Raw genomic sequence first — 25,743 nt, forward strand, 5'->3', positions numbered from 1 at the left:
AAAAAGAACAGGAGTACTTGTGGCACCTTAGAGACTAAGGAATTTATTAGAGCATAAGCTTTCGTGGGCTACAACCCACTTCTTCATATCTCTATATGCATCCGAAGAAGTGGGTTGTAGCCCACGAAAGCTTATGCTCTAATAAATTCCTTAGTCTCTAAGGTGCCACAAGTACTCCTGTTCTTTTTTAGTGTTATGTAAATACATGATGCCATGTGACCCATGAAAGTAAGGTAAATCTGGACCAATGCCTGACAGTTGTGCATAACCTGATCCATCAGGATGCCCATGGCTGGAATCTGTCCACAGTGAGATATGCCCTTGCTCTGATTGAGCCTAAAGTCACTTTTATTAGATCAGTTTGGGTTGGAGCCAGAGTAGATGTTTCCATGTTCACAGAGATTCCCAGGAATGCCTGTAGATGGAGTAGCGATGGAATTCTTGTTATGACTTCTGGACATATCTTGCCTGTGAGAAGCCAGTCATCTAGATATTTGAATATCTTTCATATTGAGAGCTGTGAACTATATGTCTTTTTCTAGGAATGGTATTATCGATGACCATGTAGAATTTTAACTTGCAATTAGAGACATTGAGTTACCACAGGCCAAGAATGGGTCTCCATTCTCCTGTTGTTTTGGGGACTAGAAAATATTTGGAATAAATCCTTTTACTTAAGGCTGAAGCAGTACCCACTCGATTGCTCGCCATTGAAGGAGGGATTCTACCTCCTGAAGGAGGAATTCCTCGTGAGACTAGTCCCTGAAGAGGCATAGGGGAGAGAAACTCTATGGCATAGCTGGAATGGATTATATTCAGCACCCATATGTCTGTTTTTGTTCTCCAGTTGTGGGAAATTTGTGCTAAACATTCTCCAAATCAGACCTTGGAACCAGGTGGAGACAGCATCAACATTGGTTCACAGCTCACAAGCATCCGGGGGGTGGTGAGGGGAAGATGGGTAGCTGCAGTACAGGTGGATGGGGAAAGCTATCTCAATTTTTGCACCTTCTGCCATTTGTGAGGTGACTTGTAAGACTGCAGGTGATAGAAGAGCTGTGGTAAAGACCTCATCTTGTAAGATTGCTCATGATTCTTCCTCTTCCGGGTTGGGAGTAGAGGGTTGCCCTGGAGTGTTTTACTGAATGCAAAAGACTCCTCTGCCTTCTGGTTGAAAAGATTAACTTTATCAAAGGGCAAGTCCTGCATGATGTTCTGTACTTCCTTGGGGAACCCCAAAGAGTGTAGCCACATTTCCCAGTGCATCACTATAGCAGTTGTCATGGATCTTGATGCAGTATTGGCAGTGTCAACTGCTGCTTGTAACAAGTTCTTCCCACGAATCTGTCCTTGTCAATAAGGGCTTGAAATTGAACCCTATCCTCCTAAGTAACTTGCCTTTATAGTCCAGGAACGTAGAATAATAAAAACTCACATTTTGCTAGCTCAGCTTGATAGTTGGGCTGGTAGAACTAAACACCTTTCTTCTCATACGATCTAAACTTTTGGCTCTAAGTCCCAGGCCAGGGGAACTGGAGGATTCATCGGGGTGGGAATTATAACTAACCACTATCCAAACTTATTATACTACTAACAATATCAACTAATTGTATGAAAACTTGGAAATATCTATAGGCAAAAAAGTCAAAAAGAGGGTCAGTTCCAGACACTGGAGTCCGACTCATGCCATGCAACTGTATGAAAGAACTGGAGAGGCATCAGTCCACACTGCCCCTTTTGCCCTTGGCATAAAACACAAGGAGAGCAAGGGCGCATGCAAGGACCAACAGACATTACTTGCTAGAATTCTCTGATCTCAGGCACATGGAGCACTTGTGTACTCACAGAGGAATACACACAGAGACCAGCATTCAAAAAAGAACAGTTACTTACCCTATAGTAACAGAGGTTCTTTACGATATGCTGCGTAAGATTCCACTGCCAGTGCAGATGCACCCCATGTACATAGACTGGATTGGATGTTTTTGAATAGCAGTGTCTGCTGCGGCCGTGCTTGCATTCTGTACACCTTCTCACTTCCCATAGCAGGAAGTATAATGGGCACAGTAGCAGCAAACCGCGCTCATTTCCTTCACTAGTAAGAATCCCAGGAGCAGGAATCCAATCACCATGGACAGAAGGTGGGACTGAGTTGTGTTGTCAAAACACATTCTCAAAGAGCTACAGTTACTAGGATAAGCAACAGGTCTTTCTTCTTCAAGTGCCTGTGTCCACAGAGATTCTACTCATGGTGACTGACAAGCAGTTATCCCAGTGTCAGAAGGTGAATGTGTTGATGTCTGCTTGAAGAGTGACTCCAGGACTGCCCTACCAAAGTTCACATCCAACCTGAAAGCCTGCACCAGGGAATAATGGAAGAATAATGGAATCTGTGAACCAAACTCCACATTGCTGCGCTGTATATTTCTGATATGGGGACATTCACCAGACAGGCCATGGAGACCGCCAGGGTAGAGGTGGAGTGAGCCCTAACTTGCCCAGGGTGTGTGGGTCTTTCCTGGGGTATAATAAAAGCCTTAATACAGTGAGAGGACCATTTAGATATTCTCTCGGACAGTGGTTTTCAAACTTTGTACTGGTGACCCCTTTCATACAGCAAGCCTCAGAGTGTGACCCCATCCCTTTATAAATTTAAAGTGTGTGTGTGTGTGGGGGGGTAATTTAATTTAATGGGAGCTTGGGGCTGTCAGCCCACAGAGCTGACAACTCATGACCCCCAAGTAACCATCTTGCAACCCCCAGTTTGAGAACCCCTACTCTAAGAAGATACTGGTTAACTGTAACCCTTTCAGCAAATGCCACAAAGCATCTACGTTTGTATCTGAATGGTTTGGTTCTGTCCAAATAAAAAGATAATGTTCTCACAACATTCAACATGTGGTGTTTTTCTCTCAGAGAGGGATGTTGTTTCAGGAAGAAAACTGGGAGATGAATAGACTAATTGATGTGAAATCTGAGACCACTTTAAGCAGAACCTTCAGGTAAGGCCTGGATTCTCTTTGTGGAAGAGTGTATATGGTGGATCTGCCCTGAAAGTCTGAATCTCTCCTATCCATCTAGCAGACACGATAGCCACCAGGAAGGCAGTTTTCATTGGAAGGTGGTAGAAACAGCATGTAGCCACAGGCTCAAATGGGGAATCCATCAGTCCTGTCAGCATCAAGGTGTGGTTCCATGATGGATGGATCTCTGGAAACATATTAATGAGCCCTTTGAGAAATTGCACCACCATTGGGTGTGAGAAAACAATGTATCCCCTAACAGGGGGTAACCAGTAGATACTGTTGCTAGATGCATCCAAGTCAAAATAAGAATCTAATTTGTTTAAAGGGAGTAAATATTCTAACATAGCATGTTACTGGTGAAAGTTGATATTACATTGCCAGAAGAGACTATCTTCAATTTGATCTAGGAGTTAATCTGGTTCAGGGTTTCCTACTGTGAATGAGAATGTCCTGCTTGAAGCTGAGCAGCTTCCCTCTTTAGGAGTCATCCTGCTAACATCCAGGTAGTCAGGTGCAGGGACATCATGTCCAGAGAAGGGATGTGCCCATTGTTTTGTGAGATCAAGTCTGGCAAGACTAGTTAGGTGACAGACCATTCAATGGAAAGGTTCACTAGCTCAGAGAACCAAAACTGCTTGGCCTATGCTGGAGACACGGTGGCCTATGCTGGGATAACAACCCCTCCCTCCCCCCGATTTAAAAAACATAATTTTTAAAATATAAATTAAATACAGATGTTTTTTGTTTGTTTGTGTTACAAATAAACCAATTGAAAATTAAATTTGAAATTGAAAATCTATGTTCAGGCCTAAATTTATTATAATCTATTAAAATAATCTAAATTAAATGCACAAAATAATATGTAGCAGTACATGTTTCCTGCCAAATTTTCCAGAAAGTCAAACCACTGAACTGGTGGAAGTCTCTGGCTAAAGACCTGGAATCAGAGTTGGCTGAAGTGCTAAATATTACCAAAATGTTTTGAGTTTAAAACTAAGGATGTATTATCTGGAGTCAGTGAATTGAACTGGTTATTGCTGGTCACCATGTCCTGCAAGGTTTTAGACTAATAGATCTCAACCTTACACCTAGTTTCTACAGCTTTTGACAGCCGTAGCCTTTTCCAGCACATTTAAGGTAACTTTACTCAATAAAAACAAAATACAATGATGTTTTTGTACATTTTTAATTGAATTTGAATTTCCATCCGAATACAGCTTGACACAAATTGCAAGCAAAAATGTAATCATCATCTAGTAAAAAGTTAAGCTACATAATTGCTTAAATAAATGCGTATGGATATAGAGTGACCTCCTGGTTAGTAAAAAGAAGGACCAAATTTAGTGTAATGGTTATATTTAGCTGCAAAACAACTATTTTAATAGTTATGAGCCAATGAGCATCAACTTATCTTTAGGAAAATAACTAAAAAGTACAAATGCAAAAGGAGATTAAAATCTATGATTTAAATAAAGGTTTCATACTTCCTGATTTAAATCATGAATAAAATTGGTGATTATATCATTTTTTATTTAAATCAACCCATCCTGACTAGTGGCAGCACAATAACACAACTAGTATCTTCTCTTAGTTTCCTCAGAGCTGTGGGTATTTTGGGAATACAAGGAAAAGCCAGAAGTCCATGGGAACCAAAAATAATCTGATATGAAGCTTTAGCTTGCACTTCCTTTGGAGCAATACATTTGGCAGTAAGAATCCTTGCAAACAGGTCCACCTGTGGAAACCACCATCTCCAAAGTCCTTCTGGATGTCTTCCGGTCTCGAGGGACAACTTGTGGTTCCCAGGCCTCTACTAACGTTCTAGAGGCTCTGGAGCTGCAGACCCACTGATGTAATGTGATGTTCAATGTACTAGTCCCAAGGTCTCCAGAGGAGAGGATCTAGTACTTTTGCCAGTTGATGGAGTGCACCACTGTGTATTGTCCATGAGGACATGAATCATCAGGCCTTTGAGTAGGGGTGGGAAAGCCTTGTATAAGAATCTGATAGGTTTGAGTTCCAAGACATTTATGTGGAGGGTGGTCTCCTGAGACAACCATCTCCTCAGAATCTTCAGCCATGCCATATGAGTCCCCCCCAAACTTTGAATGGAAGAGTCCATGGCCAATATCTTGGCTGGCTGTGCCAGTGAGAAGGACATTCCTTTGTATACCTGGACTGGATCAGTCCATCGGTTTAAGGAGGAGAGAACTCCGTGAGGTCTGTAACCAGTGGTCCATGGTGTGTCTTTTTTGCAGATATATAGATCTCAACAACCCTTGCAGAAGACATAAGTGAAGTCATGTGGCAAGTCCTCATCTGAGTGCTGAGGTGAGACCATAATTGATTGATTTAGTCTATTGTAGTAAGAAATCTATTGATGGAGATCAACATCAGGGGACAGGTGTGAAACAGAGGCCAACTGGTGCCAACTGCCAAAGAGGTCACTATTCTGTGTCAGCATCACCTATCAGGCCTGAAAAACTCACTACATGTAACACATTGCTTTCATAGTATTTACCTATAAAATAGGTCTGAGGTATCAAATGAAAGCTCATATCACACTGGTCATCATAAGCATTGCAAGATGTATGCAAGGTCAATGTGTAAGGAGTTATATGTACTTTCCAAAAATGTTTTAAACTGTGTCAACAGGCAGGGTTGGCCAGCTGCTTTTACCAAAGGGACATGGAATTACCAGCCTCAATCCATATGTAGATCAAGCATTGTAAAACAAACACAAAATAGGCCCAATTTACATGTGAAAGTTAATAGGAGAAACAGGTGGACAGGGTGGATGTGAAACAACTAGGAGTATGGGGAGACACCTTGGACCCAACACTTCAGGAGGAAAAGCACAGGGAATCATCCTGTGTCTGGGGGACAAAACCAGTAGACTTTAGGGAATAAGAGGATGGCACAAAGACCCTTCATTTATCCTGCGTTTGAGGGGGTAACCAGGCAGTGAAAACAGGATCTCAACCAACTGCAGTTTAAATGCTGCAAGAAAGGGCTTAGGTGAGAAATTGCTTTAGACAAGGTAAGCCTGTTAAACTTAAGTGTTAGTCTAGTAGAAGCATGTTATACTTCTGTTTTATTTGTGACCTATTGTTCTTATTACTGTCAGCTCACTATCTCTTAAATCTTTACTTTTGTTAATAAACTTATATTTGTTTTTACTACAAATAGATTACAGTGCTGTGTTATATTGGAACTGTCAGTTGACTCAAACAAGCTGGAGTGTGCATGTGTGTTTGTACACTATTCCCTTGAGGGGGAAAGAGAGAGAGAATGTGCATGCATACACTATTGCTTTGGAGGGAGGGAAGAGAGAGAGAGAGTGTGTATATACACACTATTCTCTTGGGAGTAGTGAACCTGTTCACTACTGTGAGTGCCCAGTGATAGGGGCTGGACAGTTAAGGGGGGGCACTTTCAGAGTGGCTCAGGATCTGGGTGCACCTATTGTTAACCTGCAAGGGAAAGTAGGGGCAGGCAGACTTCTGAGGTGAGTGCTTGAATGGCTGAAGGGCTGACCGTGTCAGGGAGCTCACATCCAGCTACCATAAGAAAGATTCCCTCACACTGGAGGAAGGGGAGTAACAAAGTGACTCGCAGTCCAGGGCACCCTGAGAAATGGTCACAAATTGCAAAAGAATTGGTTGCCTCTGAACTTCTGAGGTACCTCCTCCAACACTTCCAGTTGTATTGGGGAGTCTATTTCTTGCTTCATTAGATTCTCACGGGAGGGTCCCTGAAGAGGGTTATGGATGGAGGGGAAGGGATGGGAACAGCTTCAAACTGTATACAATAATCTCCCTTGATGATTTTGAGGACAACTGGTCCGAGGTTACCCCTGACCAGGCATCCTAGAAATGGGAGAGATGATTGCCAAAGGGAGAGAGTAATGGAAGAAGAGGTTGGTTCTATAAGACTCATAACTTGTGTTTCAAAATTGGTGTTGCCCCAGAGTCCAGGATGGAGAGGCAGTCAAGGAGGAAGCTGAGGCTTGTCTGCATTGGAAATGCTGTCTCTTTCTTGGGGGCTTCAAGACATGCTGTTGTGTATAGTGTTGAGTCTAGTGCCTACACCTATGTTGTCTCGGGAATTTCCTCTTGGGAGCCAGGACACACAGGCCCAGAGATTTCAGTGCAACCCTCAAGTCTTTTAAAGTATGCAAGACATTGTTGGTGCTTCTGTTAAAGAGTTTGTTACCCTCAAAGGGCAGTTCTTCTATAGTGACCTGGCCTCACATGGGATCCCTGAAGCTTGAACTAGTAGAATCTCTGCATGGCCAGTGCAGTGGCCACTGATCTGGACATCATGTTGGACATGTCAAAAGCCATTTGGAATTGGGGCTAGCAGGGACCCTGGGGATTTTTCACTTTTCTTTGCAACATGGGGCACTGATTGTCTGCTGATACTACCTCACCCAAATCATTCTCACACCTAATTAGTTCCCTGCCATTGCAAGGGTCTTGGGCACTGTCACCTGTTTTCTGCCTGTGGTACAAAACAATTTCAAGGTCCTAAAGACTGAAATGCTTTAGTCTAGCCCCAAGTTATTGAGCTCAATATAGGGGTAACTGGGTGAAAGTTAAAGGTCTGTGAATGCAGGTGGTCAGATTAGATCAGGGGTAGGCAACCTTTCAGAAGTGGTGTGCCGAGTCTTCATTTATTCACTTTAATTTAAGGTTTCGCATGCCGGTAATACATGTTAGCGTTTTTTAGAAGGTCTCTCTCTATAAGTCTATATTATATAACAAAACTATTGTTGTATGTAAAGTAAACAAGGTTTTAAAAATGTTTAAGAAGCTTCATTTAAAATTAAATTAAAATGCTGATTTTACGCCGCCAGCCTGCTCAGCCCGCTTCCAGCCTGGGGTTCTGTTCACCCAGGGAGTGAGACGACTCGAGGTCAGGGCAGAGGGCTGGGGTGTGTGTGGAGGTGCAGGGTAGAAGGCTGGGTGTTGGGGGGAGGTCAGGGCAGAGGGCTGGGGNTCAGGGCAGAAGGCTGGAGTGTGTGTGGAGATGCAGGGCAGAAGGCTGGGTGTTGGGGGCAACTCGAGGTCAGGGCAGAGGGCTGGGGGGTGCAGGGCAGAGAAATGGGGCTGTGGGGGTGCAGGGTAGAGGGATGGGTGTGTGTTGGGGTGGGAGGAGCAGGGCAGAAGGCTGGTTTTCTAGTATTAAGCAGAATGTGTCTAACTGCTTCTCAGCATTGCCCCTCCTCTTTGTCTAGCCACAAAGCATCTATGCAGTACGGTGCACACTGCTCAAAACCAGATGAACTACCTGGCCGTGATGTTGAGTGAGTAGGTTGGGAAGGTCGAGCCGATAAAGACAGAAGGTCAGAAATCAAAAGGGCCTAGACTATGCTGGTGCACTCAGAATCAGTCTGGCGTGATCCAATTTGAGCTTGAGGGATCAGAGTGGGAAAGCATGCATCATGTTCCCTTCACAATTCAGATGGAAGGTGTTGGTAAGAGACTCTGGGATTAGTCTTGCTTGAGAACAGAACTGATGACATTTCCTGTTGTCTTTTGTCGCAAACAAGTCTATAGAAGGGATGCCCTATTGCCAGAAAATGGACCTCAGTACACTGTTCTTTAGAGAACACCCATGTTTGATTGAAACAGACCTGTTGAGGTGATCAGCCACTTGGTTCTGAGAGCATGACAAATGAGCCGCTGTGGGCATATCTTCCTCGATGGAGAGATGACAAAACTTTATTGCTTCCTGAAAAAGCGGGTTGGAGCAGTCTTGTTCATGTAATACATTGCAGGGGTATTGTGAAGGAGAATATGAATCACTGTCCCCCAGATGTGGTCCCAAAAATCCAGAAGAGAAGGAGGGACCATTTGACTAAAGTTAGACTCAGAAAGTTTCCTCCTCTGTGATTTGTGTCCTTTTCTAGGGAAATCTTGCTGCCTCACAGGGTAGGAGGACTGACAGAAATATCACTGAGGACAATATTGCTGTTTCTGTTGGTTCTCAAAATGCCATCTCTTTGTGGCCTGTGTATAAATCCCCAATGAGCATAAGGTGATGTGGGAGTTCCCTGAAAGACTCTGTCAGCTCAAACTGTGTCATCAATTTTCTCTGAGAACAGCAGGTGACCATGAAATGGCAAGCCTTCAATGCATTGTTGGATCTCAGGAGCTACACTAGAGTTTTTTAACCACAAGATTCTTCTAATTGTTACAGCTGAGGCCATGAGCCTAGACAAAGCATCCACTATATCCAGGGCAGGTGTAACGAGGTTTTGGCCACTAAACAGCCTTTCATATCAAAGTCCTTGAACTCTTCCCTTGAGGATTCTGGCAACTTGTCCAAAAATTTGGACATAGGATTTTGTGAACTGGAATGCTATTTCAATAACAGAGCTTGCTGGTTTGAAATACAGATCTGCAAGAAGAAGTCGAATAGATCTTTCTCCTCATCAAATCTAACCTTTTAGATTCTTTCTTTAGGTGTAGATTTATATCTTCCCTGTCTCACTCGCTCATTTGCTATTGTCACAACCAGGGAACTTGGAGCTGAACAAGAGAAAAAACATTGGAAGCCCTGCCTGGCACATGGTATTTTTTGTCAGTGGGCTTTTCTGTGGGTATTAATGAAGCCAGGGCATTCCATAGGAATTTAGCAGGCTCTAGTATTGTTTCATTTATAGGGAGTGAAACTCTCCAAGGAGGTGATGGCTGGAGGATATTCTACAATTTATTTGTGTTTTCCTATACGAACTGGGTCTGAACACCTAAGGCTGACACCATACATCTAGCAGATCCTAATATGACCTGAAATCTTCTGGTACTGGAGATGAGGACTAGAGTATTGCTGCGTCCATTGATGAGGAGGAAGATCTAGTTGGGACCAATGGAATGACTTGAGGAACGACATCTGATTGACCTAAAGATTCAGGATGCCCTATTGCAGAGGAAGCCCCCTCTGCTGGTCGCTGCAGGACTGGTGATTCCAATGGGAATCCTACTGGAGGTACAGGTAATTCTGCCCTAGAGTGAGCAGACGACTGGGACTTTGTTGAAGGAGGACTTCCCAGGGATTCCACAGAGGCCACTGCAGATAAGGATATGGCATCGGCAGCCAGAAAGAACTAGGCCAGGGTCCCCTGTCTCTACTGCAGGAATGGTACTGATCCCCGTACTGACTATGATTCCTGCTGTGTTTCGATGATCTTCGAGAGCAAGAGCGAGATGGGGAAGGGGAGGGAGATGCCTCTGAGCTCAACGGTGAGGATCTCTTCAAATAGCTTCATAGTGGCAGTGGGGCCACTCCTGATGGGACTATCGTGTCCAGTGTCATCCACGGCTAAACCCAGTGGTGCCATCGGTACCAAAGGAACAGTTGACAGTACTGGTACGTACCTTGACCATATACTGGGTCCTGAAAGAGGCATGGATACTGAAAATGAAGCTGGTCCTGTCCCAGCAGATACAGAGAGTGCCGGTAACAAAGTGAGCACTGGTAACAAAGATTCTATGCATGTCAATGATGCCCTCGGTGAAAGAAAATTAATGTTTTTCATTTGAGGACATGCAAATATTATCAAGTTACAAGTTTGCAATTTACTTAATTAAAGTAGGTTTTAAGTCAGAAAATATTAATATATTTTGATTTTTTTTAAATGACCAATTCTTAGAGATAAACTTTTCAAACTTCATTCATTGACCTATTGTTATAATTTTATTTGACAACTTTTGTAGCAGATATCTTCTCTGAAATACATTTTGGAACAGGACCCATAGGCAAACCTAGAATCGGTACTTGCCAACCAAAAGCCTACAGTTTTCAGATACGATAGGCTTTCAAAGAAGGCTTGCTTCTCAAAGAATACTACCTGATCTAACTTCCGGTGAAGTCAACAGAAAAATTCCCTTTGATTTTAATGGAAGTTGAGTCAAGCCCTAATATCTTGATCTGAGCAACTACCGCCAGATTTAGAGGAAGGCACTAGAATATATTATATGTAGCTGAAATTAAACATTTAAAACCAAGCTTTAAGAAAATAAATTAACTTACCTTGCTGTGCTAAAGTGGATCTTAGCATCCCACTTTTAGACCAGATTTTTATTTGTCCATCTTCACCAACTGTAAACAACAGACAGTCGTCACATTTCTTTCAAAATTAAAAAAAATTAAAATATATGACATTTTAAAATTTAGGTACACTTAGGGTTAGTTCTATTTATTTATTCATTAATTTATTTGATAATTAGAAAGAATGTGTCTTATGGAAAACATATTTAAACTGCTTTCTTGCTGCTGTCATCGCAGCTTCTCCTCCACCCAGAGTCCTGTGGTTATCTTGCCTGACAATGCTTTCTGGGAAGGGAGAGCCAATAATTACCCAACTCTCCCCTAGCTCCACATCCCCTATTCATCATTACTAGTACTTTTGTTTACAGTTCAATAACCCACACCTGATATCCTTAAGTTGTTGTAGATTGAAAGAGAGTAGTATCAGGCCTTAGAGGTTAAACTGGTGATTTATACTTGGTGAATGGTGAAATTTGAGAATAAAGTTTGTAGGAACTCTCAACTCTAAAAAGCTTGATTTCCATAATTAAATTGCACATTCCCAAAAACCCTAAAGCAGCAGGAGGAAATGCAGCAGGCTCTGCAGAACGTCCAGCTGTCCCACCAGACTGAGAAACTGACCTTCCTGACCTGGCAGGCGGAACAGCAACGCAGCCTGCAGGACTTCATCAGGGAGCAGACCAACGCACAAGCACAGCTCCTACAGCGGGTGGTGAGTCCTGCAACGGGCGAAGGCACCCGACCCCTGAGCTGGGGACTGTGTAAAATGAGCCCGGCGGATGACCCGGATGCGTTCCTGGGGACATTTGAGCGGGTAGCCATGGGCACCGGGTGGGAGAAGACAACCGGGGCTCTCTGGCTCGTGTCGTACTTGGTGGGAGAGGCGTTAACTCGAATTACCCCTGCACCCGTCCACACAACGAAGCTATTTATTTCGACATAGAGGTCTCTTTAAATCGATTTCTGTACTCCTCCCTGACGAGGGGAGTAGCGCTAAATTCGACATGGCCATGTCGAATTAGGGTTAGTGTGGACGGAATTCGACGCTAATAGCTCTGGGAGCTATCCCATAGTGCACCACTCTGTTGACGCTCTGGAAGCAGTCTGAGCTCGGATGCTCTGACCAGCCACACAGGAAAAGCCCCAGGAAAATTTGAATTCCTTTTCTTGTCTGGCCAGTTTGAATCTCATTTCCTGTTTGGACATTGTGGCGAGCTCAGCAGCACTGGCAACGATGCAGAGCTCTCCAGCAGAGGTGACCATGCAATTGCAGAATAGAAAAAGGGCCCCAGCATGGACTGATCAGGAAGTCTTGGATCTGATCGCTGTGTGAGGCAATGAGTCCGTGCTTTTGGAGCTCTGATTGAAAAGACGGAATGAGAAGATCTACGAGAATATCTCAAAAGCCATGATGGAGAGAGGATACAGCCGGGATGCAACGCAGTGCCACGTGAAAATCAAGGAGCTGAGACAAGCGTACCAGAAGACCAAAGAGTCAAACGGACACTCCGGATCCCAGCCCCAGACATGCCGTTTCTATGAGGCACTGCATTCCATTCTAGGTGCGGTTGCCACCACTACCCCACCACTGTCGTGGACTCTGACAATGGGGTATTGTCGATGGCCGCTTCCTCGGAGACTTTCGCAAACGGGGAAGATGAGGAGGAGGACGAGGCAGTCGACAGCGCTTTCAACGCTGATTTCCCCGACAGCCAGGATCTCTTCATCACCCTCACGGAGATCCCCTACCAACCCTCCCAAGGATGAATCAGGGGAAGGATCAGTAGGTAAGTGTTTTAAACATTTATTTTGAATAGAATAGGCATAGTATGTTAGCAATAGGCTTTTAATGATTAGTTTGCCCTAGGCGCTTAACTTTTTAGTCCTTGCCAGTGCAGCTACTGGAAAAGTCTGTTAACATGTCTGGGGATAGAGCAGAAATCCTCCTGGGACATCTCCACGAAGCTCTCCTGGAGGTAATGTGAAAGCCTTTGCATCAGGTTCCTGGGGAGAGCGGCCTTATTGCCTCCTCCATGGTAGGAAACTTTTCCGCGCCAGGCTAGCAGCAAATACTCCGGTATCATTGCCTGGCAAAGCATGGCGGCATATGGCCCTGGTGTTTGCTGGCATTCACGCAGCATGCGGTCTTTCTCTGTCTCGGTAATCCTCATCAGAGTGATATCACTCATGGTGACCTGCTTTGAATTAGGGGAATTTTAGTATGGGGACTGATTGCCTGTTCCTTTAAATAACTGTAACCGGCGGTTTACAGCCACGCGGTGGGGGCGGGGAGGCGAACCGTTCATGCTGAGCGGTTCGCTGGCAGCGTGCAGGGATCTTTCCCGGGGACAGCCGCGACGGGGTTGGAACAGGGGCAGAGTTCATGCTGGCTGGATCGCCGGCAGCAGGAATTGGCCAATGCTAGGAGCATTGCTTGGAACGTGAAAGGAGGGCACTGCTGTAAATTAAGCTTTAAGCAGCCAAAAGTCTACTGCTTACCATGGCCGCCTGCTAGCAGAATTCCGTTGTCCGGCCCCGCTTGTGTGATCTGTACAGCAAGACCCCAGGCACTCAATGTGAAGACAGACAATTCAACCTTGTACTGAGTGCACATGTGATAGGTACGGTGCATGGTCTTGTTCACAGAGAAATACTATATTCATTGTTTGCAAAAAATGTATCTTTTTGAGGAATTCACTCCCTTTTTCCCATCCCACAGCTGCAAGTGTCTCCTGAGCTATCCCGGCATTCCCCTCCCAGAGGCTGGCGCAGATCAGAAAGAAAAGGACACGGGATGAGATGCTCTCAGAACTTATGGTCTGTTCCCGAGCCAAGGCGGCACAGCAAACCCAGTGGAGGGAGAACATGTCGCAATACCAGCGATCACACAGCGAACGGGAGGACAGGTGGCGGCAGGAAGACCAGCAGGTGACTCAAACGCTGCTTGGACTAATGAGGGAGGAAACGGACACGCTCCAGTGCCTTGTAGATGTTCTGCAGGACCGGAGGCAGGAAGACAGAGCCCCGCTGCATTGTATCGCTAGCCACCCTCCCCCGCCACAAAGTCCCATCTCCCCCCCCCACCCAAAGTCCCAAGAAGGAGGGGCGGCAGGGGCCGTTAAAACAGTCAGTCCACCCCTGCAGACTGCTCAAGTAACAGAAGGCTCTCATTCCCAAAGATTTGATACGTCCTTTCCTTCCCTCCAAATGCACGTCACCCAAGCCCCCATCCCAGTTTCATCCCCTAACTGTGTAGTTCTTAATAAAAATACGTTTCTGTTAATTACTGTTTCCATCATGTTCTTTTAAAGGACAGTGTGTTTGAAGGGGGGGAAGGGGGTTGGTAATTGGAGAGGACAGTCACCTTTACCAGGGTACAGACATGGGGGCAGGTTCAGCAGAAGTTCACACACACATTGCAGTCATTAGGCACACTGGTCAGTCTGGGAGGTGGTTTTCATGTCCGGGGGGGGGGACGGGGAGGGGCTATATGAGTTTGTGGTGGGAGAGGGCGGTTACAGATCTTATGCAGCGGTCCTTAGCCTGGATGACAGAGCCACGCAGCAGGGGATCTGTAACCGCCCTCCCCCGCCACAAAGTCACATAGCCCCCACACACAGAGTCCTGAAAAGGAGGGGTGGCAGGCTCCGTTGAAACAACCAGTCCACCACTGCGGACCGCTCTAGGAGCAGGAGCCTGTCATTCTTCGAGTTTAGAAGCGTCCTTTCCATCACTACACCCGCTCCCCATCACAGTCTGCATCCCAGTTTCAACACTTTACCGCAAAATCCTTAATAAAGAAAACTGTGTTAATGAACAAAGTTTCATTTATTTTATTTCTAAAGGTGTGTTGGAAGGGGGATGCACAGCACGTCCCGCTGGGCTCTTCTAATCGCCCGGCTGTCTGGCTGGGCGTAATCAGCAGCCAGGCGATTTGCCTCAACCTCCCACCCCGCCATAAACGTCTCCCCCTTGCTCTCACAGAGACTGTGGAGCACACAGCAAGCTGCAATAACAATGGGGATACTGGTTTCGCTGAGATCAGAGCGAGTCATGAAGCTTCTCCATCTCCCCTTCAGACGTCCAAAAGCACACTCCACCACCATTCTGCACTTGCTCAGCTGGTAGTTGAAGAGTTCTTTTTCACTGTCCAGGGCGCCTGTATAGGGCTTCATGAGCCAGGGCATTAGCGGGTAGGCTGGGTCCCCGAGGATCACTATAGGCATCTCCACATCCCCAACAGTTATTTTGTGGTCCGGGAAGTAAATACCTTCCTGCAGCCGTCTAAACAGACTAGAGTTCCTGAAAACACGAGCGTCATGAACCTTGCCCGGCCATCCGACGTTGATGTTGGTACAACGTCCCCTATGGTCCACCAGTGCTTGCAGCACCATTGAAAAGTAGCCCATTCGGTTAATGTACTGACTGGTCTGGTGGTCCGGTCCCAGGATAGGGATGTGAGTTCCATCTATAGCCCCACCGCAGTTTGGGAATCCCATCGCAGCAAAGCCATCTATGATCACCTGCACGTTTCCAAGGGTCACTACCTTTGAGAGCAGTAGCTCAACGATTGCGTTGGCTACTTGCATCACAGCAACCCCCATGGTAGATTTGCCCACTCCAAATTGAGTCGCGACTGACCGGTAGCTGTCTGGAGTTTCAAGCTTCCAGAGGGCTCTGGCCACTCGCTTCTGGACAGTCAGGGCTGCTCGCATCCGGGTGTCCTTGCGCTTCAGGGCAAGAGACAGCAACTCACAAAGTTCCAGGAATGTTCCCTTACGCATCCGAAAGTTTCGCAGCCACTATGATTCATCCCAGACCTGCAGCACTATGCGGTTCCACCAGTCCGTGCTTGTTTCCCGGGCCCAGAATCGCTGTTCCACAGCATCAACATGACCCATTGCCACCATGATGTCCACAGCACGGGGTCCCGTGCTTTGTGAGAGGTCTGTGCCCCTCTCAGACTTAATGTCCTCACCGCGCTGCCGTAGCCTGCTCTCCCGATTTCTCAGCATCTGCCTCTGAAAAAGGTGGATGATAAGGCGCGAGGTGTTGACAACGGCCATAACTGCAGCGATGATCGTAGCGGGCTCCATGCTCGCAGTGCTGTGGTGTCCGTGCTGTCAATCACCAGAAAAGTGCGCAAACTGATTGCCCGACGGCGCTTTCACGGAGGGAGGGCGGGAGTGAGGGTTGAATGACGACAGTTACCCAAAACCACCCTCGACACATTTTTTGCCCCAGCAGGCATTGGGGGCTCGACCCAGAATTCCAATAGGCAGCGGGGACTGCTGGAACTGTGGAATAGCTACCCACAGTGCACCGCTTCCAATGTTGACGCTTGCCCCGTTAGTGTGGACTCACAAAGTCTAATTACTGTCCTTAGTGTGGATACACACGTTCGTCTTTGTAATATCGGTTCCACAAATTCGCTTTAAGTAAAATCGAACTACTCTCGTAGTGTAGACATACCCTAAGATATGTAAATAGTAGGTGGTAGGGATAGGCACGAACAATAAAAGACACTGGTGCATGTACTTTGGAGCAGTCTCCGACTGAGTTTGTGGAGGGACCGGGAGCAGGCACCGCTACACTTATGTTTCTAAAAACCAGAGAGATTCATTTATGTTTCTAAAAACCAGAGAGATTCAATGTGAGTGGAGTCCAAGATTTGAAAAATGCCAGTCCCAAAAAGTGAAAAGTCTCAAAAAGCTGAGCAACTCAAGATGGGTTTAAAGTGGAAACACTTAGGCAATCTTTACTACAGTGGTCACTAATGTATGCATGTGCGTGCCCACACATTAAATGTTTAATATATAACATAGTAACTACCTAGAATGTAAGCCAGCCAATGATAGTGCTGCTTATCTAATTTCATAAGTAAAAAATAATTAAACAAAAAAGTATAAAAGTATAAACAAATTACATTAAACATTTGAAAATTAACATATTTTACATTTTCAATAATTTCTTCTGATTGCCTTATGCATACAAAAATACAATCAGAATTCATTCTTTTTAACTGGTATTGATGAGTTATCACTGCATAACTATCCATTAACCATAAGAACATTACCTTAACTGTAAATCACTGTTCTTATTTTTAAATGTATTAATTGATTCAGTTAAATTCATTAAATTCAACAATGTAGTGTCCCCATTCTTGAATTACTGCTCTTTTTCTTATGCATTTAATGCTGGGTCTCCTGTTTGTAGACTCATAGATTCAGTTTTATCTATCCAAATTTGGTGCAACTGCAATTAAGTTTATGAAATTTCAATCTGCAGCTTCTAAATAAATGTCAAGGATTCACCTCAAAGTTGCCTCTATACAAATTCAACCGGATTTATCCCTCAGAGGAAGTAGTTACTTGTATTCCATAAACTGAATTGTTTAATAACTTAAGTGCTTGTTCATAAGGCAATTCAGTGCGTAGCAAGCTGTGAATCTACAGTACACCAGCCTCCCGCACACTAAGTGGATGTGTGGACCCCGACACCACAAAAATAGGAGTAAATCAAAGTGCACTATCTATGGCACTTTTTGTGCATGGCTGCAGGGTCCACACAACCACTTAGTGTGTGGCAGGCTAGTGTGCTGTAGATTTATGCCCTGGCTTGACACTCACTAAGTGGCCCCGTAAACAAGCCCCTGCTCCTAATACATAAGTGGTATACCATTCCCTTCTTTTGAAGCTATTTAGCATATTAACCTCATATCTTTAAATTATGGTCTCCTGCAAAGGACTTTTTGTTATTTTAGTTTCCATCTTTAATTCTTTAAGGAAAAACTCTTACCTGTAACCAATGCTGTTCCTTCATAATTCCATCTTCCTGCAAGTACAGCTCCACAGTGAGCCTCTACACTTTTTTCCACTCTTCCTGTCTTTGAAATCAAATGGAACTTGCCTAAACAAAGTTAAGTTAGAAAATTAGATATCTTATTTCTGCATGGTGCCCATTACCATAGCATCTTGTTCTCCAAAGTTTTAAAAATTGACTAAAATGAAAATACTGTTTATATATGATGTTTAAACCCTATTATTTCATAGGAACATAGGAATTCCAATCTAGTCTAGTATCTTGTCTCCAATTGGCCCAGGCACCTCAGATGAAAGCACAAGAAACCTCCCAGGCCCTAATTGCTAGATTAGTTTAAAAACATAAGCATGAGGTTTACTATATCTTAAAAATTTAGGTGAGCATTTACTATAACTCTGAATATTCTTGATATTCACATATGTCTAATCCCTTTTTGAATCTTGCTAGCTTTTTGTGAAAAAGTATTTCCTTTCATCAGTTTTGAAATTGCCACCTTTTAATTTAATATAATGTCCCTTTGTTCTTGAGTTGAGACAGGGAGAATAGAAGCTCACAATCTACCTTCTCTAGACATTCATTATTTTATCTTGTCCCCATTTTCTCCTTTTTAAGATAAACAATCCCAGCTAGCAAGGTTTATCAGATTAATTGTTAAAGACCCCTACATGAGGGCATTAGAGTGTTATAATTTTAAAGGCTCTTATGCCACAATTCACCTGACAATCCACTAACAATACTATATCTTTCACAAATTCCAGCAGTACAGCATAACATATATTTCTAGCATTAGGAAGCAACAAGACACCAGACTTTAAGACTATCCCTGGTCAAGGACTGACTTCAGTAAGCATAATTTTTTGTGGGATTTTTTTTTAAGTAAATAGCAGTAGAAACTGTTGGACAGCTTCTCAAAGGTTTGAAATATTAAATATAGTGCCAGCAGAAATGGATTAGTGGGCAGAGTTCAAATGAGGTGGTCAAAGGAGGAAAATAAATGCAATTCATTGCATGCTTGTATACAAAAAGGAATTTATTCTTTGGATAGCTTGATCACATGAGTATGTATATGCAATCTCACAGATACAAATGTTTACCTAGTTAACTGTGAACTGCCTAGAAGGCAATACACATGTGAAGACATCTGATAACATCATGGTAACCACAACAGCAAAGTTTAAGTGGTTTGTGTTATAACAAGCCTGAAATGTGTTTAATCATATTCACAGCTTTCTCATGCTTTATTTTACATATTGGACTGGACAAACATTTTCAGTCTTTAAATAACTCAGTAACAAAGACAAAAAAATAACTGAAAACACTTTAAAAAACAGAGGGTTTTCTGGTAGATCTTTCAGAGATCAAACAGGAACCAAGTGCTGTTGATCTCCATAATATTATACAAAGCCTCTATTTGAACATAGGCATTGAAAATGCTGTTAGAAAATGACAAAATCATATATAAAACATCCATCAGGTCTTCTGTGTTCATTTTTTCCTTAGAATTATAGACATTAGAAAAGAAAAGGACCTATTAAGCCAGTGGTTCTCAAAGCCGATCCGCCGCTTGTTCAGGAAAAGCCGCTGGCGGGCCGGGCTGGTTTGTTTACCTGCTGCATCCGCAGGTTCGGCCGATCGCGGATCCCACTGGCCGCGGTTTGCCACTCCAGGGGCCTGCGGGCCGAGGGATGTGCTGGCCGCCTTTCCCACAGCACCCATTGGCCTGGAGCGGCAAACCGTGGCCAGGGGGAGCTGCAATCCGCCGAACCTGCGGACATGGCAGGTAAACAAACCGGCCCTTTCCACCAGGGGCTTTCCCTGAACAAGCAGCAGATCAGATTTGAGAACCACTGTATTAAGCCATCCAGCATACTCCCTGCCTGGCTATTTCTTACTGTATATTCTCAAGTGATTTTTCCAATCCAGTGTTAAAAATCCACTTTCCCTACAAGTCAGATGATTTGATAGTAAAAGGACAGATTTCCCACAAATATTAAAGGAAATTATGCAGAAATGTGAAAATCCAAACGAATACATAGACTGGATGAGCAGCCTTACAATACACAGATAGTGGTTTCATGGAGACAATCACTCCCATATGACCAGCAGTAGCAACAGTTTCAGCAGCAGCAGCCCAACTAGACCAAGGCCTGGTCTACACTGGAGGGGAGGGGCGGGAGAAATTGATCTAAGTTCCGCAACTTCAGCTACATGTCTTCACTGCGTCGACTGCTGCCGCTCCCCCATCAACTCTGCCTGCGCCTCTCGCAGCACTGGAGTACAGGAGTCGATGGGAGAGCGCTTGGGAGTCGATTTATCGCGTCTAGACTAGACGCGATAAATCAATCCCTGCTGGATCGATCGCTGCCCAGCGATCCGGTGGGTAGTGTAGACATAATCCAAGTGTTCACAGGTAATATTATTGGAGATAAGCATCAACAGGTTAAGTGTAAATGAAACATTATTACACAAGCTACTACAATACCCACAAAATAAATCTTGAAACGCCCATAAACATACAATCCAGAAATTGTTTGGTCATGGTGAAGCACTGGATGTGCAAGGTACATACAGTAAATTACAGTCACAACAAGAATACAAAGTATTTAAAACGCTTCATTGTAAATACAGCAACACTGTATTGATTTCATTATCTTGGTAATGACAGTGGGAAGCTTCCAGATCTAGTATTACTAACACCTGCTAATCCAGATGGCCTACACTTCTAAAGTAAGAATGCAATGATGTATTTAATCTTGCATTCCTCAGGTAACTCCCTAATGTAAAATGAATATCACTATAGATCCTATAGTACATTATCCACAAAAAAATCACAGCTGCACTGCAAGATCAATTAGTTAAAGAGATTTTGAGGATGGAAAACTTAACACTAATTGTCAAGGGAAAGTATCAGAGGGGTAGCCGTGTTAGTCTGTAGCCACAAAAACAACAAGGAGTCTGGTGGCACCTTAAAGATTAACAGATTTATTTGGGCATAAGCTTTCGTGGGTAAAAACCCACTTCTTCAGATGCATGGAGTGAAAATTACAGATACAGTCATAGATATACTGGCACATGAATGGCACAGACTTCAAAGAGAAACTGCAGAGCTACAATTCATTTGCAAACTTAAAACCATTAACTTGGGTTTGAACAGGGACTGGGAGTGGCTGGCTCACTACAAAAGCAATTTTCCCTCTCTTGGTTTTGACACCTCTTCATCAATTATTGAGAGTGGACCACATCCACCCTGACTGAATTGGCCTTGTCAACACTGGTTCTCCACTTGTCAGGTAACTCCCTTTTCTTCATGTGCCAATATATATTTATGCCTGTATCTGTGCCACCAGACTCCTCGTTGTTTTTGTCAAGGGAAATTATCTTATGAAGATAAGTAAACTCCATCGTAGTACAGGCGGAAATCATGCACAGAATTGAAAATTTGCCTTAATCAGTGATACCTGAACAATGTAAACAAGTGAAAGCATAAAAAGATGCTGATGTAGGACTTGATCAAGCACCATTCAGGTCAATGGGAGTTTTTCAATTGACCTGGGAGCAGCATCAAATCTGTAAGGTTTGGAATGTCCTGAACAACAGAAAAAACTGGACAATTAAGGTTAATTGCCAGCCATATTTCATACTCTAAAAGAAAGATAAGTTCACCTACTTACCCTTTTCTATTCATTCTGTCCAAGAAATGTTGCAAAAGAGTGGATAAAACATGTGTTTTGTGTAATTGCAAATTGAGGGGAATATATTAGTGTTTGGAGTTACTGACAAGGAGCATGATGCCAATAAATATACTATGCTCCTCTTCCAGATGGCTCCATGGGCAACCTACAGTTTAAGTTAAAGGATATATATTCTATTACCAATACACTGAGTCTGCAAGTTTTCAGCCTATATTAATGCATTAAATATTTTGTGTTACAGGAAAAACATTTGAGAAGTTTTTTTAAACTTGCAGCTTGATTTTAAGGCAGTTAAATTTATTGCCAGGTAGTGGGACTGTGACAATTGTGAAATACAGTTCTTTATTGGAATTCAAGTAATGAACTATTACTTTTGATTTTTGCTAGCTCAAAGTGGGATTTTTATACATTTAATATCAATCTGTATTTCTTTTTATTATTATGAGATTCTAATGGGACCAAATTTTATGTGTTTTGTAATCAAAATACCAAGATCAATATACAGACTTTAACCATGGAATATACAGTTTATTGTATATAATTGTTTGGTATCTTAGACAATAATCACAACCATCAACTAAAAATTTTATATTTTAAGTCATCCTTTACATTTAAAGGAAAGCCACTGACTGAATTATAAATCAAAAAATTTTGGGAGACAGATACAGATGAGTACAATTGTACTTAGTGAAATAGAATCTACTCCAAAAAATGCAGTTTGAAACAAAGATTGTTAATTGAACTAGAAACTAGTTGTTCAGCAACAGTTGGATGACACGAGAATTTAAAAAATAGTTTTCAAAGAAATGACTAATAAGTCTCCTAGAAACAGATATATGTCTAAATGCACCATTTTATATCAGTCTTACCTCTGTATGTAAAGTCACCATTGAAGAAAGTTGCTGAGGTGATAATTCCCAGGATTGTATGAAAATTACTTTTAAAGACTCTGAAGCTGGCTTTTCTCCCAGTTATGTGCCCGTGCTTTGCAGGGGGGGGAGAAAAGAGGGGGAAAAAAGGACCTCTCTGGTGTGAAGCAAAGGCTCCAGGTATTTGGGCTGTCTAATGCTGTGCTATATCCAGCCAAGCCAAAGATGGAATGTGCTGCTCCAACATTTTCCCATTGTGGAAGAAAGCTTGGTTGTTTGCACACCATAAACTCATTAAAGCAGCATGGACAGAGAGATCTTGGTAAGAAAAGATCAAATCTTTTTAAACAATTTTGTTTCCACTTTGAATTCCAGGCTTTCCCTTTGCAAACATTCATATGCTAATACTTTGACTATTAGCCTGCTGAAGGAGGGGTTTTGTGCATCTATTTCTAACTCGTGGTTAACTAGATCATAATTATTATTTCATGTTTGTAGAACTTGAAACACCTCACCAATATAATTTTACCCCTATTAAAATCTAGAAAGTAATGGGGTTGATTAGAGTTAATCTTAAGAGAAAGCTACCAACCGCTGTGCTGTCGTAGACCATATTAAAATATTTTTGTTTATCTAAAAGGAGTACACTGTGCCGGTGCCTAGGAATAGAGAAGAACAGCATTTTTAGGGGAACATAACAAAATCAATGACTTGTCATATATAGACTTAAGGAAATTAATTAGTTAAGAAACTGAGTAATAGGATCCATGATCAAACCAATACAGATTCACAGTAAGTCCAGTGATCAATCTAAGGCTTGGTCTACACTACCCCCCTAATTCGAACTAAGGTACGCAACTTCAGCTACGTGAATAACGTAGCTGAAGTTCGAAGTACCTTAGTTCGAATTAGTTCGAACTTACCTTGGTCCACACGCGGCAGGCAGGCTCCCCCGTCGACTCCGCGGTACTCCTCTCGGCGAGCTGGAGTACCGCAGTCGACGGCGAGCACTTCCGGGTTCGACTTATCACGTCCAGACTAGACGCGATAAGTCGAACCCAGAAGTTCGATTTCCAGCCGTCGAACTACCGGGTAAGTGTAGCCAAGGCCTAATAAACATAAGTTTGACTCAGATCACACAGCTCACAATAAATTCCATGGGAGCTGCCCATAAACATCTAAAGGGAAGATTTAGCCCTACAGGACTGTCTATACTACGACTATGATTTTTGTAACTGATTTTAAACACATGGTGCCGTTTACATCTGTACATCAGCTATTCTGCCATCGTAAATGTGTTTTTGCATTCACACCTGCTACTCTAGGGAAATCAGGGATTTTTCCTACGGGATTACTGGAGTTTCACTTCTACTCACACCTAGTTCCCTTAAGTCTCAAAATCTCCCAGAATCCACTGCCAGAGACCACGCTGGCTTAACCAGAAGATCTTCAATGATCTAAAATTAAAAAATTAGTCCTATAAAATGTGGAAACTCGGTCAAATTACAAAGGATGAATATAAACAATTAACACAAGTATGTAGGGACAAAATTAGAAAAGCCAAGGCACAAAACGAGATCAAACTAGTTAGGGACAAAAAAGGAAACAAGAAAACATTCTACAAATACATTAGAAGCAAGAGGAAGACCAAGGACAGAGTAGACCCGTTACTCAATGAGGGGGGAAAGACAATAACAGAAAATATGGAAATGGCAGAGATGCTTAATGACTTGTTTCAGTTTTCACCAACAAGGTTGGTGGCGATTGAACATCTAACAGTGAATGCCAGTGAAAATGAGGTAGGATCAGTCTCTAAAATAGGGAAAGAACAAATCAAAAATTACTTAGATGAATTAGATGTCTTCAAATCACCAGGGCTGATTAAATGAATCCTAGAATACTCAAGGAGCTGACTGAGGAGATGTCTGAGCCATTAGCATTTATCTTTGAAGAGTCATGGAAGACGGGAGACATTCCAGAAGACTGGAAAAGGGCAAATACAGTGCCCATCTATAAAAAGGGAAATAACTACAATCCGGGGAATTACAGATCAGTCAGCTTAACTTCTGTACGTGGAAAGATAATGGAGCAAATAATTAAGCAATCAATTTGCAAACACCTAGAAGATAATAAGGTGATAAATAACAGTCAACATGGATTTGTCTGTCAAACCAACCTGATAGCTTTCTTTTACAGGGTAACAAGCCTTGTGGATAGGGGGAAGTGGTAAATGAGGTATATCTTGACTTTAGTAAGGCTTTTGATACTGACCTTTTCATAAGCAAACTAGGGAAATACCACCTAGATGGAGCTACTATAAGGCGGGTGCGTAACTGGTTGGAAAATCGTTCCCAGAGAGCGGTTATCAGTGGTTCACAGTCATGCTGGAAGGGCATAACAAGTGGGGTTCCACAGAGATTGGTTCTGGGTCCGGTTCTGTTTAATATCTTCATCAATTATTTAGATAATGGCATAGAGAGTACACTTATAAAGTTTGTGGACGATCCCATGCTGAGAGGAGCTGCAAGTGCTTTGGAGGATAGGATTAAAATTCAAAATGATCTGGAGAAACTGCAGAAATGGTCTGAAGTAAATAGGATAAAATTCAATATGGACAAATGCAAAGTATTCCACCTAGGAAGGAACAATCAGTTGCACACATACAAAATGGGAAATGAGTGCTTAGGAAGGAATACTGCAGAAAGGTATCTGGGGGTCATAGTGGACCACAAGCTAAATATGAGTCAACAGTGTAACGCTGGTGCAAAAAAAGCAAACATCATTCTGGGATGTATTAGCAGGAGTATTGAAGGCAAGACACGAGAAGCGGAGGTTACTCACCTGTGCAGTAACTGACGTTTTTCGAGATGAGTGTTCCTGTGGGTGCTCCACTGTAGTTGTTGGTGCACCCCTGTGCTGTTGTTTGGAGATTTTTACAGCAGTACCTATATCGGCCGCACATGCACGGAGCCTGCCTCACATACCAGTCTTGTCTTAATAGTGCGCATGCGCGGCCGAACTCCTCAGTTTCTTCTCTACAACGGAGGCTGCCCCAGCTCTGAAGTAGAGGGGAGGAGGTTGGGGGTGGAGCACCCACAGGGACACTCATCTCAAAGAACGTCAGTTACTGCACAGGTGAATAACCTCCTCTTCTTCTTCCCTGTGGGTGCTCCACTGTAGGTGACTGAAAAGCAGTATCTCTCAAGGAGGTAGGGACTTCAGATCTGGACGGAATGCAGTAGATAGAACAGCTCTGCCCACACATGTATCGGTGATGAG

At 43.3% G+C, this 25,743-nt stretch overlaps 1 protein-coding gene across 5 annotated transcripts in view; it reads right to left on the reverse strand.

The window, feature by feature from the left end:
* Window positions 1-25,743, reverse strand: part of IFT80 (intraflagellar transport 80) — a 169,181-nt gene that overhangs the window by 110,348 nt on the left and 33,090 nt on the right. For all 5 annotated transcript variants that reach the window (XM_034781309.1, XM_034781306.1, XM_034781310.1 and 2 more), the window contains 2 exons: window positions 17,880-17,990; window positions 11,064-11,132 (listed from right to left, as the gene is read on the reverse strand). In XM_034781309.1, coding sequence (XP_034637200.1) covers window positions 11,064-11,132; window positions 17,880-17,990 — 180 coding nt within the window. The remainder of the gene's footprint in view (window positions 1-11,063; window positions 11,133-17,879; window positions 17,991-25,743) is intronic.

This window comes from Trachemys scripta, chromosome 9 (genome assembly GCF_013100865.1).
Source record: "Trachemys scripta elegans isolate TJP31775 chromosome 9, CAS_Tse_1.0, whole genome shotgun sequence".
Classification (NCBI taxonomy): Eukaryota; Metazoa; Chordata; order Testudines; family Emydidae; genus Trachemys; species Trachemys scripta.